This window comes from Calypte anna, chromosome 28 (assembly GCF_003957555.1).
Source record: "Calypte anna isolate BGI_N300 chromosome 28, bCalAnn1_v1.p, whole genome shotgun sequence".
Taxonomy (NCBI): Eukaryota; Metazoa; Chordata; class Aves; order Apodiformes; family Trochilidae; genus Calypte; species Calypte anna.
In genome coordinates this window covers 1,512,910-1,525,583 of record NC_044273.1, presented here as the reverse complement: position 1 = coordinate 1,525,583, position 12,674 = coordinate 1,512,910, and the positions used below count along the sequence as shown (strand labels likewise).

At 57.3% G+C, this 12,674-nt stretch overlaps 1 protein-coding gene across 1 annotated transcript; it reads left to right on the top strand.

Moving 5' to 3' along the window:
• The first annotated feature begins 602 nt into the window (after nt 1–602).
• On the top strand, nt 603–10,009 carry ANGPTL4 (angiopoietin like 4). Its single transcript, XM_030466580.1, has 7 exons — nt 603–1,130; nt 1,633–1,743; nt 2,257–2,389; nt 6,577–6,690; nt 6,777–6,872; nt 7,753–8,028; nt 8,542–10,009. The coding sequence occupies exons 1-7, from the start codon at nt 603–605 to the stop codon at nt 8,721–8,723; spliced, it is 1,440 nt and encodes a 479-aa protein (XP_030322440.1). The 3' UTR covers nt 8,724–10,009.
• The last annotated feature ends 2,665 nt before the right edge of the window (nt 10,010–12,674 follow it).

The window sequence follows — 12,674 nt, the reverse complement described above, 5'->3', positions numbered from 1 at the left end:
TCCCAGCAGGGCATGGCCTGGGATGAGGACATGGGTGCAGGCCCATGGTGGGGCAGCACCCACGGCTGGGGCCACCACGGGGGAGGAACCAAGCAGCAAGGTTTGGTGGAGTGAGGGTCCCCAGTGCTGGGTGAGGGGCAGAGTCACCAGCAGGGGTGGGACAGGGATGAGGATGGGGGTGGAATGGAGACAGGGGTGGGAATGGGGATAGGGATGCAAATGGGGACAAGGATGGGGATGGGGACGAGGATGGGGTACGGCGATGGGGACAGGGATTGGGATGGGGAGGGAATGGGGGTGGAATGGGGATAGGGATGCAAATGGGGACAAGGATGGGGACAGGGATGGGGATGGGGACAGGGATGGGGACGGGGGTTGGTGCAAAGCCGGGCGGGGGTTGGGCTGAGTGGCGAGGGATCGAGGCTGCCCCGGGCGGCGGGTGCGGTGCTGCCCGAACCCGGGGCCGGCGGGGGAGGGCGAACAAAGCGTCGGGGCCGGGCGGGCGGGGAGGGGCCGGTCCCGGGGCCCTCCCGCCGCCGAGCGCGGGCGGCGATAAAAGCGGAGTGGGAGCGGCGGGGTCGGCACTGGGAGCGGCGGAAGAGATGCGGTTGGCGGGGGCAGCGCTGCTGCTGTGCGCCGCGGCGGCGGCCGGGGCACCGGGACCCGCACCGGTACCGGGACCCGCAGCGGGGCGAGCCGGGGCCGAGCGGCGGGCGGCGGGCAAGGAGCGTCGGGCTCAGTTCGCCTCCTGGGACGAGGTGAACGTGATCGCCCACGGGCTGCTGCAGCTCGGGCACGGCCTGAAGGAACACGTGGACCGCACCAAGGGGCAGATGCGGGAGCTCGGCAGCCGCCTCAGCGCCCACAACACCTCCCTGGGGCGGCTGCTGCGGCAGGCGCGGGAGGCGCAGGAGCGGGGACAGCGGCTGCGGGACAGCGTGCGGGAGCTGGAGGGCCGCGGCCGGCAGCTCCTCAACCTCTCCGAGGCTCTGCAGCAGCGCCTGGAGGAGGTGGCGGCCGACAAAGCCGAGATCCAGGGCCGGCTGGAGCAGCTGGAGGGCCGTGTCCGGCAGGCGCTGCAGGCGAGGCCGGCCGGGAACCAGAGCTCCAGGGACCTGGGAACGCTGCAGGTGAGAGAGCAGCGCCCGACCCGGGGGGACCCGACCCGACCGGGGGGACCCGACCCGACCCGGGGGGGGAAACGGCCCCGAGGGGACCCGTCCCGGCACCCACGGCGACTTGGGGGACCCGACCTGCCCTGGGGCACCGGGAGCGACCTGGGGGATGCGGGGAGGGGTCTCTGCCCTCGGAAAAGCGCTGGAGGAGCCGACCCTGCCTGGGCAGTGGGAGAGGCTGGAAAGGGGGAGTTGTGGGGTAAGCTCTGCCGGGACCCCAGGAGATGCCCGGAGGGTTGCTGGGGACCCAACCATCCTTGGGCACGGGAAGGTGAGGGTGGAGATGGGTCACGGGAGAGCGAGGGGACGGGGACCTGATGGTCCTGGGGGCACTGGGAGGATCAGGGGCGGGGACATGCCGGGGGTCTGGCCCCTTTGGCTCCCTGGGGGAGGTGCAGCAGGACTGGGTCTCCCCCGGGTCTCCCGGGGTTCACCTGGCTCTTCCCTCCTCCCCCAGTCTCTAATGGATGCCCAGAACCTGCGAATCGAGGAGCTCTTGCAGAAGATCAAGCAGCAGCAGTACAAGCTGGACAAGCAGAACCTACAGATAAAAAGCCTGCAGAGCAAGGTGAGCCCCCAGCCCACCCCACGGGGGGGGGGGACGGACACCCACAGCCTGGTCCTGCAGGGACCCTGGCAGCCCTGCTGGCACCGGGGCTCAGTGACAGCAGAACCAGTGACAGCAGAACCGGCTGTCCCGCTGTTCCTGGTGCTGGGGATCCACAGTCCTGGTCCTTGTGCCTGGTGTGGGTGCAAGGGTCACAAACTGCAACTCCTCAGTGTTTGCACAGAGCAATAGGAGGAACTGGTGTGTGGGAACAGAGCCTCTCTGGGCTCTGTTTTTGTGTTGATGTGCAGAATAAACTTGTTAGCATGGGCGTGAAAAGCCACAGTAATTTCTGGCTTTGGCAGCCTCGGGTGCCTCCTGTTCCTCGAGGCTTCTGGGCAAGTTCAGCCCCAGCTCTGGTCACAAGGGAGTGGCTGGTGCTGTGTTCATCAGCTTCCCTGAGTATCAGCACTGAAAATGAGCTGAGATAAAATCGTTCTGACTTGTGCTGGGTTTTTGTTTTTGTTTTTTTAGGTCAATCTACTCATCCCCTTACACCTGAAGGACAACAAAACACAGTCTCCAAAATGGAAGATAAACCTGAAGAAGAGCTTCAGCCACACCAACCAGAGCCAGAATGCCAGTGAGGAGTCCGTGGTGATGCAAAGTGAGTATTGCCTCTGCCTCCTGCTCCTCCATGCCAGAGCAAACCTACAGCAATTGCAACCCTTGGAAAACAAAAGGTTCATTTGTCCCAAGTCAGGGTGTGAGATTTGCTCCCAAAGCCAGAGTTTGGGAGTTTGGCCAAACTGGGGGGGATCTGGAGAACAGACAGGATCATCCTTGCCTTCTGGATCAGTATTAGTCCAGCAGGAATTTAAAGATTTAAGAGGAATTTTTCTGCCTGATGTAAAGAATGCAGTGGGGAGCAGGGAAGTGCTGCTAGCAGGTATTTGTCAAAGAGGATTGGCAGGTGGGGGAAAGGAGGATCTCTGCACCTTGGAGTTAACTCTTGTTCACCTCCTCTCCCTTTACCAGGCAGGGGCTGTTTCTCAGGCTGTCTGTTGGTACAGGGAAGGGTTAGAGAGCCCTGGACCATGAGAGGAGAGCTGAATCCTTTTGTGTCCATCTCCTGTGGCTCCTATTTAGGACTCATGCCTCAACTCCCATTCTTCTTAAGGGAAGGTGCTGAGTTGCAGCAAACACCTGGGCAGTGAAGGCACCAGAGAGCCACAGACCTGGGAAACTTGCACCTGAGCAGGCACGTGGATGCTGCATCTGGAGCTCCTGGCTCTGCCTGGAGCATCCTTTCTGCAGGCACAGGGTCTGCAGGAGCTCAGGGCAGCAGAGTGGGTGTCCCCAGCAGTGCTGTGTCCTGCAGTCACCCTCCCAGGCAGTAACTGGGGTCCCCCCAGGGTTTGCTGTCTGGGAGCAGCTGCTCTCGTGTTGTGGCAGCTAAATCAGGGTGCTGGCTCTGGCTCTGCAGCTGTCTGGGGATGTCCAAACAGAAACACACAGGGAAATCCTGCCCGGGGCTGAATGCAGGGATAGCATGGGAAGACACTTGGGAATTTGTGTGTGGAGCCTGGAGCTGTGACTGTGTGAAAACTTGGTGGGCAGGACAAAGAGCTGCAGAATCCGTGCAGACCAGGAGAAGAGAGATGGCACACAGAGCTCCAGTTCTCAGTGGGGCTGACCAGCCTGGAGAGGGGCTACATGAGGTCTCCCTTGGTCAGAATGGTACAAGTGAGCCAGAAAACTCTCAAAAACCTATTTCCAACTCCCTGTTTTTTTTTCCCCAGCTCTGCTTTGTGGCTTGCCCTCATTAATGTGTCCTAGAATCCTAGAATCGTTTGGGTTGGAAGGGATCTTTGCAGGTCATCAAATCCAACCCCCTGCTCCACTCTCGGGTTATGCTGAGTGTGGGGTGCAGGAAGATGAATTCAGGTCTTTGCACAGTCTGTGCCATCAGCTCTGCTCTGGGTGCTGGGTGCAGCCTGGTGGGAGAGAGCAAAGGCCCTGGGGATGCTGCAAGGTGGGGGCTGCAAGATCCCAGCCCCTTCTCTTGCTGCACTGACCCTGGTGGGGAGGCCCCGAGCACCCCAAGCACCCCGGGGCATCCCAGCTCCCTCCCACCCCACTGAGCCACGGGCTCTCCCTTCCCTTGCTCAACCCCCGGTGTTGGTACCGCTGACAGAAACCCAATTCCTTTCCCCTCATTAGCAAGTCGAGTGAGTTTTCTGGCAAATCTTAAAGCAGATGATAGATGGGAGGGGAAGGGGGGGGACAGCCCGGGGACGAGAGACTCGTGGAGAGCCCGGGTGGCTTGTGCCGGCGGCTCCTTGGCTAGCGAGGGGCAGAGCCCCGGTGCTGGCAGGACCCCGGGGGAAAAGCTGCTGAACTCGGCCAGCTGCTCTTGCAGAAAGCCCCTTTTATTCGCATCCAGCCAGCTCAAGTTTTTTCAGGCTGGAATTGGCTCGGGGCCAAGCGTGTGAAAGTTGAAGGCTCGAAGCAGCCCGGAGAGGGAAAGGTTTAATCGCTTGCAGAAAGAGGATCGAGGCTTTCGGCAGAACCCCGGGTGCTGGCAGGCGGCCCAGTAGGGGAAAGGTGGAGCCCCGCACTCCCCCATGGCTCCGGGACTCCAAAAAAAAAATAATTGGGTTGGGGAGAGCGAGGGGGAGGTGAAGCCGACAGCTCCAGGCGTGTCCCGACATCTGCAAGAAAGGGTGTAGTGTATCCCTGGCTGTCAGCATGGGGATCCGAGTGGGTAAATACACTGGTGCCTGGGGCAGCCTTGTTGATTCTTCCGTCTTGTTTGGCTAAAGAAAAGGGGGAGAGAAAGAAAAACATCCAGAGCAGGCAGGAGGTCTTATTCTTCTGCTGGTGCCACAGGGATGTGAAACATGAACTGAACTAACAAGCGTGGTCCTCAAACAAAAGGATCGAGCTGAGGCTCTTCAGGCATCTCAGTCACTGTTTGGAAGTTCCCCCGGTGCAGCAGGGAGACAGAATTGCTCTGAGCATGGCCAAAAACCAAAGCCAAAGGGATGGGATTGACTTGTGCATGCTGAGCATCCTCCTGGCACTGTCCTGCTGGTTCTGGGCATCGATGGGAGAGCAGTAAGGAGCTGTGTGAGGCTGCCCCAGCATCGTGCTGCCTCACAGACCTGGGCTTTTCCTTCCCCAGGCCTTGGCTTTGGTTTCTCTGGCTGCATTTACCTCGAGGCTGGGGGTACTGGGGTGCTCTTGCACCTCCCCTCCCCGCTTTGCAGTGCTGGAGGTGTTTTTGTCTGATTCTTGGGGGAAAACACTTGCCCTTGGTGCAGGAGTGCCTGGGCTTGGGGGTGGCTGTGGCCACATGCATGTCCCCTTGGTTCACTGCTGGGTTGGGGGGCCCTGGTCCTGCACTGGCATTGCCTGGGGGTGCAAGGGGTGCACGGAGCATGGGTGCAGCCTTGATGGCTGTGGGCAGGGGGAGAGGGGCTACCTGTGCCAAGGGCAGGTTCACCAGGGAGGGCTGGGGGTGCAATGGATGAAAGGTGGTGGCCAACATCACATTGCTGTCCCCTGGGTGTCCTGCCTAGACATTTCCCTTAGTTGTGGCTCCATTCTTTGTCCCAACACAGCATCTAGGCTCCCTGGGCACTCAGTGAGGAGAGGGGTGATGTCCCTGGGGGCTGCTCTTGCCCTCTGCAGCTCAAGGACCCCATTTTTCCCCTTCAGCCCCACAAGATACCCTATAGCTGTGGGGGAGGCCCCTCTCCCTGCTGCAGCCCCTGACCCCAGGGCAGCTATGGCAAGGGGGTCCCGAGGGGGCTGTAGAGGGGGAGGGAGGACAACACAGCCTGGGCCTTGTATTTAGGTTTCTTCTGTCTTGGAGTTGTGCTGGCAGCAGCTGTGAGCAACCAAAATCCATCCCACCTTCAGAGGGTGGAACAGATCCCCTTTGTCTGGGGGTGCTGGGGGCATCTGTCCCAGCTGACAAAGAGTCCCTTGACTTCTGTGGCTGAAGCCTCAGCAGCATCTTCCTGCAGCCTTTTGACTTGGGTTTTTTGTAACAGTTTCCCCCCCCCCCTGGCCCCATCTCTCCTCGAGTGCTGCAGGTGGTGGTTCCTGGATGGACTTTTATCCACCCTGTTGAAACAGTGCTTTGCAAAGTCCCCCCCAAGGGTGGAAGGAGAGGTGGGAGCTGGGCTGGCATGGGCTGGAGGGAACCAGCTGGGAGGGGGCCTCACCTGAGAAATCTGCTGGGGCTCCCTGTGGTCCACCCACCCCTTCCCTGCCCCAGTCACTGTGTCTTGACAAAAGGGTCACCCAGTCTGGCCCTGGGGCTCCCAGTGGCAGGTTGCCCAGCAGGACGTCTGGCTGGGGCCACCAGAGTTGCTGGAAGCAAGAGGTCAAGTGCTGGGTGCTCCAGTACCTTCCTCATGTCAGGCCTTGGGGTTTCTTTCTGCCTTGGAGATGGTTTCAGCCTTGGGGTGGGATGGTGATGCTTGGCCCTGCTGTTATCCCACCCCAACCAGGCTGCTTCTGCCTGCATGGAGGGAGCTGGGATGCTCCCTTGATGGGAGCCATTTCCTTCAGCCTGGGTTATCCTGATGCCTGGCCTGATGCCTGGCTTCTGCTTTGGATGAAGCCCAAGGAGCTGCATTTGGATAAGTGGGAAGATAGGGGGTCAGAGCATTACCAGCTGCTGAGGTCAGGGGCCATCATCTCCAGAGCCTGGGTCACCACTCTGCACAGCTGCCTGGGCTCTTGGCCAGGGCTGCAAGTGCTGGGGCCATGGCAGAAGCAGCCTGCTGAGGAAGTGAGACTTAGGGCCAGCATCTCAGTGGCTGTTTCCTTCCCCTACAGAGCTCCCAGAGGATTGCCACCAGCTCTTCCTGGCCGGGCAGCAAAGCAGTGGTGTTTTCCAGGTGCAGCCTGCAGGGTCCCAGCCCTTCAAAGTCTACTGTGACATGAGCACAGGTAAAGCAGTGCAGATGTCCCACAGCATTTTCTCAGGGGGGTTTGCAAATGGTTACCTCAAATGACCCCATTTTCCCTGCTTGCAGAAGGTGGCTGGACAGTGATCCAGAGACGCAGAGATGGCTCTGTGGACTTCGACCAGCTCTGGGATGCCTACAAGAATGGCTTTGGAGACCTTCAGGGTAGGTGGAGGATGGTGTCTGTCTTCTCATCAAGGGACAAGTGATGCCTTAGCAAAAGTCATTTCCCCTTGCTGTCTCCTTGAGATTTCTATGTGCTGGGGAACACCATTTGGCTGAGGAGGGAGGGATATTGCTTGCAGAGCAAGAGTCCTCTGGCATTCTGGCCTGGATCAGGACCAGTGGCCAGCAGGTCCAGGGAAGGGATTCTACCCCTGTGCTCAGCTCTGGGGAGGCCACAGCTTGAGTCCTGTGTCCAGTTCTGGGCCCTTCAGCTCAGGAAGGAGATTGAGGTGCTGGAGCAGGTCCAGAGAAGAGCAAGGAGGCAGTGAAGGGATCAAGCAGAATTCCTGTGAGGAAGGGCTGAGGGAGCTGGGGGTGTTGAGGCTGGAGAAGAGGAGGCTCAGGGGAGACCTCATCACTCTCTCCAACTCCCTGAAAGGAGGTTGGAGCCAGGGGGGGGTTGGGCTCTTTTCCCAGGCAACTCTCAGCAAGACAAGAGGGCAGGGTCTCAAGTTGTGCCAGGGGAGGTTTAGGTTGGAGATGAGAAAGAATTTCTTTCTGGAGAGGGTGATCAGGCATTGGAATGGGCTGCCCAGGGAAGTAGTGGATTCTCCGTGTCTGGAGATCTTTCCAAAGAGCCTGGATGTGGCACTGAGTGCCATGGGCTGGGAACTGCAGCAGGAGTGGATCAAGGGTTGGACTTGATGATCTCTGAGGTCCCTTCCAACCCAGCCCATTCTATGATTCCTGACATGTCCTTCAGGTGCCAGACAGCAATGCAGGGTTCTGTGTTGTCCCTTTTTAGCTCAGGAGGCTCTTTGTGTCTGCTTTGCAAGGCATGTTTGTGTCCCTGCAGGCAATGCAATGTGTCTTGTTTCAGGTGACTTCTGGCTGGGTCTAGAGAAGATACATCACCTCGTCCAAGAGGGAAGATATGATCTCCTGATCGAACTGGAAGACTGGGAAGGAAATTCCCAGGTGGTTCAGTTTGTCTTCAGCCTTGGTGGTGAGAGCACAGCCTACACACTCAGCCTGCTGGGACCTCTGTCTGGAGAGCTGGAAAATGCCATTGGGGACTTCAGGCAGCTCCCCTTCTCCACTCGGGATCGTGACCACGACCTCAAAGCTGACACAAACTGTGCCAAACACCTCTCAGGTCAGTACGAGCTCCTTCTTTCCAGTGATGGGCTCATTCCCTTCAGCCCAGTGGCCAGGAGTGGGACAGGGATTTTGTGGGACCAGCCCCTTTTGGTGATGCTTCCTCAAGAAAGCTGCATCCTTGGGAGGAGCCCTGCTGGGCTGGGAGGGAAGCTGAAACCAGAAGGGGTTCATGGTTGGCCCAAGCATTTGTCTTCATAACAACTTTGTTAGCTGCTGCTCAGCTTGGAGACCTTTCCAGGCAGTCCCCAGGCCTGAGCTGTGGCTGCTGGAGGGGTTTAAGCAGGTTTTGCATGCAAGAAATGATGTGCAGACACATCCTAAAGTCACACAGGATCCGTGCAAAGGTTTTCCCAGCACAGGGAACTTCTCAGGTGTGTATGAGGGGGTCCTAGGAGGTCCTGAAGCCAGGAAAAGTGGGGAAGATGGGGGAAGCAGCTGCCTTGAGCATGGGTCTGTGTTCTGCCTGGAGCTGCTGTGCATTGAACCTGCCTCTGCCTTGCCTTGGTAGGTGGCTGGTGGTTCAGCACCTGCGGCCACGCCAACCTCAACGGGAAGTATTTCCGCTCCATCCCCCGCCAGAGGCATGAGCGTAAGCAGGGAATCTTCTGGAAGACATGGAAAGGCAGGTACTACCCCCTGAAGTCAACCACCATGAAAATCCAACCTGCAGCAGTGGAAAGGGAGCGTTAAAGCTGTCACTGGAGACTCGAACTTCCCCGTGGAGCTCAGACCCGAGGTGCTCCGTCACTTGGTGTTTACAGAAAACGAACCCAACCTCCCCAGGAAGCCCTCTGAGGAGTGGTCCTCTTGGTTAGCAGCCCTTGAGTGGCATGACCCAACTCCTGGCAAGAAGTCGAAGAGCTCCGTGTTGCTGACAGCCCTGGATGGGAGCTCCCAAAGCAGAAGAGGAGCCCCCAGCAGGGATGCTCCACCTCCAAGGGGCTTCCAACCTGCCACTTGCTGCTGTGCCACGTTCTGAGTTGTCTGGTGCTTTCTGTCCTGTCTGAAGACTTTTGTGATGGTTTTGGTGAGCTGGGGCTGAGGGAAGGGGAGCACGTGAAGTCTTTTACTTCCCTGGACCCAAGGGTTGGGTGTGGAGCCTTGCTGTGTCCTGCTGTTCCCAGGTGATGTCCTGTGTCCCTTCCTGTGAAACCCCCAGAGCATCCTCCCCCCCACAAGTGCCCTGGGGACATCAACCTTGGGCAGATCCATCTGCACAATCCCTGCTCCAGGGTCTCCATCCCACTGGGAAGCTGTGGTGGGAATGCTAAAGGACACCCTGTGCAGAAGGGGACCTCGTGGTCCCTTCTGGCTTTGGAGCACTGTGTTTCTGGCTGTGCTGGAATTTGCTGGGAGCTGAGAAACCATTTCCACCTCCAGGATGTGCTGGGAGGGGGGGGTCCTGCAGCCATTTGCAGGGGGGAACAGATCCTGGAGGGGGGATGAGTCTTAAACTCTGCCTGGAGCCTGCAAGTGCGGCTGAGGGTGGTTAGGATGGTCACTTAGGGACTGCACAAGGACAAAAGCAGTGTCCCTGGGCAGAACCTGGAGGCTGACACCTCTGTTTTAGGGTGAATAGCAGCATATGAGGTGCATGCCCCCAAACTCCCTCTAAAGGGCCAGGGCACAGCAGGATTTCTCTGCAAGAGCCTCACCAGCTTTGTGGGGTGTGTAACCTAAGGTACAGCACTGCCTCTGCCTTTGGGGTGTGTGTCTGGTGGGCAAAGCAGGTCCCCAAAAACTCTTGTGAACCAAGCTGCCATCTTGGGGCTTCCCAAGCATCCCACCCTATTGAAGTCATATTGACTCCTGGGCTAGAGCTCCTAGCTGCTAAATATTGTAAATAGTCATTTGTAGGATGCTGGACCTTGTTGATGACTTTTTTCCTGTTTTAATTTGTTTCCATATTTAAATGCAGTGTTAATAACAATGTGCTGTAATTTATAAATGTTGATGCTGGGGGGAAAGGAAAAAAAAAAAAAGCAACTGTAGTTTGTGTATTTTAAACTTTTTTTTTTTGTACTAAAATATCTTTCTGAAGATGTCTTTTAATAAAAATAAGCCTGTAAGTAACCTGTCTGGATTATTTGTCTACTGGTTTACCAGGAGAAGATGTGTGAGGGCTCTGTGAGGACTCGACTCAGAAACTTCACTTGTTGGGACGTTGACCTGAGCACTATTCTTCATCTGCTCTTCATTTTCATCTGTCCCCCTAGGGACCTCTCTGAAAGAAATCCCTGCTATAACCCCCAGCAGGAGTTTTCATTCTACTTGGGGTTTATGGACTTCTAAATTTCTTTTCCCTCTGGAAATCTGGCCCTGGGGCAGCAAGTTCAGGGTGAGGATGAGCTGGTTCATCTTCCTCCCTCCTGACAGGCACCAGGGAGAGATTCCTTGGAGCTGGAATAACCCTGTGCTGGCTGAGAGGAGCAGAGTCTGAATTATCTGGACAGATTCAAGTCAGAGCTGATCAAGACAAGTCCCAGAAAGTCCTGGCCTTTACCTGCTCATAGCAGAGTCACCTCCAAAAGGATTTATGCCAGCTTCAGGGGGATGACTCTGTATGGAGGAATGAAATGAGCTGGGGATGGAGGGAGATGAGGGGGTAAACACCAACTGTGCTCACATAAGAAAATCGCAAGGGCTCTTTAGGTGGTCAAGGAAGTGGGACAGAAATGGGTCCTGATGGAAGGGAGAGACAAAATGCTGCTCTGGTCCTCCAAAGCAGCTGTGCAAATACCTTAGGTACTAAAACGTGGCCTCAGCTCCCGTGTCTGTCCTTCCCTGGGGAAGAACCTGGGGTTAATGATAGCCCCAAGCACAATTGCACAAACAGCCCATTATGCTCAGCTTTGTGCTATCTCTCTGCTCACTCTTGCGTTCAGAAATACATTTTTAATGTTCCATTTGCTCAGTTCAAAGCTTGCTTAGTCCCTGGGTGCTCCAGCAGATACTGGAGTGCTTGGCTTTTAGTTCTGGTGCTCAAGTGATCGGATTAAGATGGGGTTTGTGCCTCGGACAAGAACTGCTGAAGGAGCTGCACTGTATTTATTCATTGCCAGGGCTTTTTAGCAGACTTGGCCTCTGCTCCCCTGTGCTACATTTGATCTCCCCCATCTCCAGGAGGGGAGAACGATGCTGGTGCCAAACACTGGAAGCCCCAAACCTGGGCTGGCCCAGGAGCTGCTGGTTTCTTCTCTGCCTGGGTCTCTCCCTGTTCTGCTCTGCAAATCTCCCATCCCACGGGGCTGCTGCCACCCTGCTCCCCAGAGAGGGGTTCCAGGCATCCCAGAGCCCTTCCAAGGTCCCTCTGTGTAATAGATATGCAGATATAATAATAATAATTAATAATAATAATAAAAAATAAATAGATTAATAATAGAATCTTTTTGTTGGAAAGGTCCTTTAAGATCACCCAGTCCAACCACTCTCTCAGCACTGCCAAGGCCACCCCACCCCACGTCCCTCATCCCCACATCTCCAGGGCTCTGAAACCCCTCCAGGGATGATGGAGACTCTCTGAGCAGCCTGGGCCAGGCCCTGACAACCCTTTCCAGGGAGAAATAGTTCCCAGTCTGTGATGACGAAACCGAGTCCCGGATTTTCATCTGGAATCCCCTTGGAATCCTTCAGCTCCTTCATTTTATCCAAGCCTGGCGCTGAGGATGCCGCAGCACCGGGGAGCCGGCGGGACAGCTCCCTCCAGCGACAGCGAGAGGGACAGGGACAAGGAGAAGGACCAGGACAAGGACAGGGACAAAGGCAGGAAGAGGGACAAGGACAGGGACAGGGACAGCGGCATCACCGGACCCGCGCGGTGCCGAGGCGCGACCCTCCCGCGGCTGCGGGGACACCGCTGGTCCCGGTCCGGTGTCTGCAGCCCCCAGAATGGGTCCCGGGGGTCGTGTCCGGCCAGCAAAACCCCCCAGGCTGGGGAACCGGGCAGGAGAGACCAGGAGGGGACAGGAGGGGACAGGAGGAAAAGGACGGGACAGGAGGGGACAGGAGGGGGCAGCGTGGAGCTGAGACTCAGCCGCTTGAACCTTCTTTGGATCCAGGGGTTCTCTCCAGAGTATCGGTAGATGAAGGAAAGGTCACATTCGGCAGTTTGGTGGCCTCAGAGAGTGAGGCAGCCCCGGAGCTCCTGCCCAGAGCCCCCTCCGAATCCAACCTGAGTCTGAAGAGCAGAAACAAAACCGCCGGGCGTCCCCACCGTGAATCCCAAATCACTCTTCACACGGTGAATCCAAATCACTCTTTGAGATGTTTGGTAAAAAGGGGAGGGTGTTTGAGCACCCGTGGAGCTGCACCCACTCGGGTGGGTGGGCTGGGCCTCTGCTGCAGGGGGAAGGCACAGGCATTGCCCTGAACCCTGCCCGGGCTGGTGGGGATGCTCAGAGCACTTCAATGAGACAGGAAAAAAGCAAATTAACAATCACTGCTTGAATCTGAACCTGTGCTGCACCTCCAGTCCTGGGGTCAGCTCTGGGCCCCTCAGGACAAGAAGGACATTGAGGGGCTGGAGTGTGTCCAGAGGAGGGAATGGAGCTGGGGAAGGGGCTGGAGCAGAAGGAAAGGATCTGGAGAAGTTGTGAGGAGCAGCTGAGGGCCCTGGGGGTGTTGATCCTGGAGCAGAGGAGG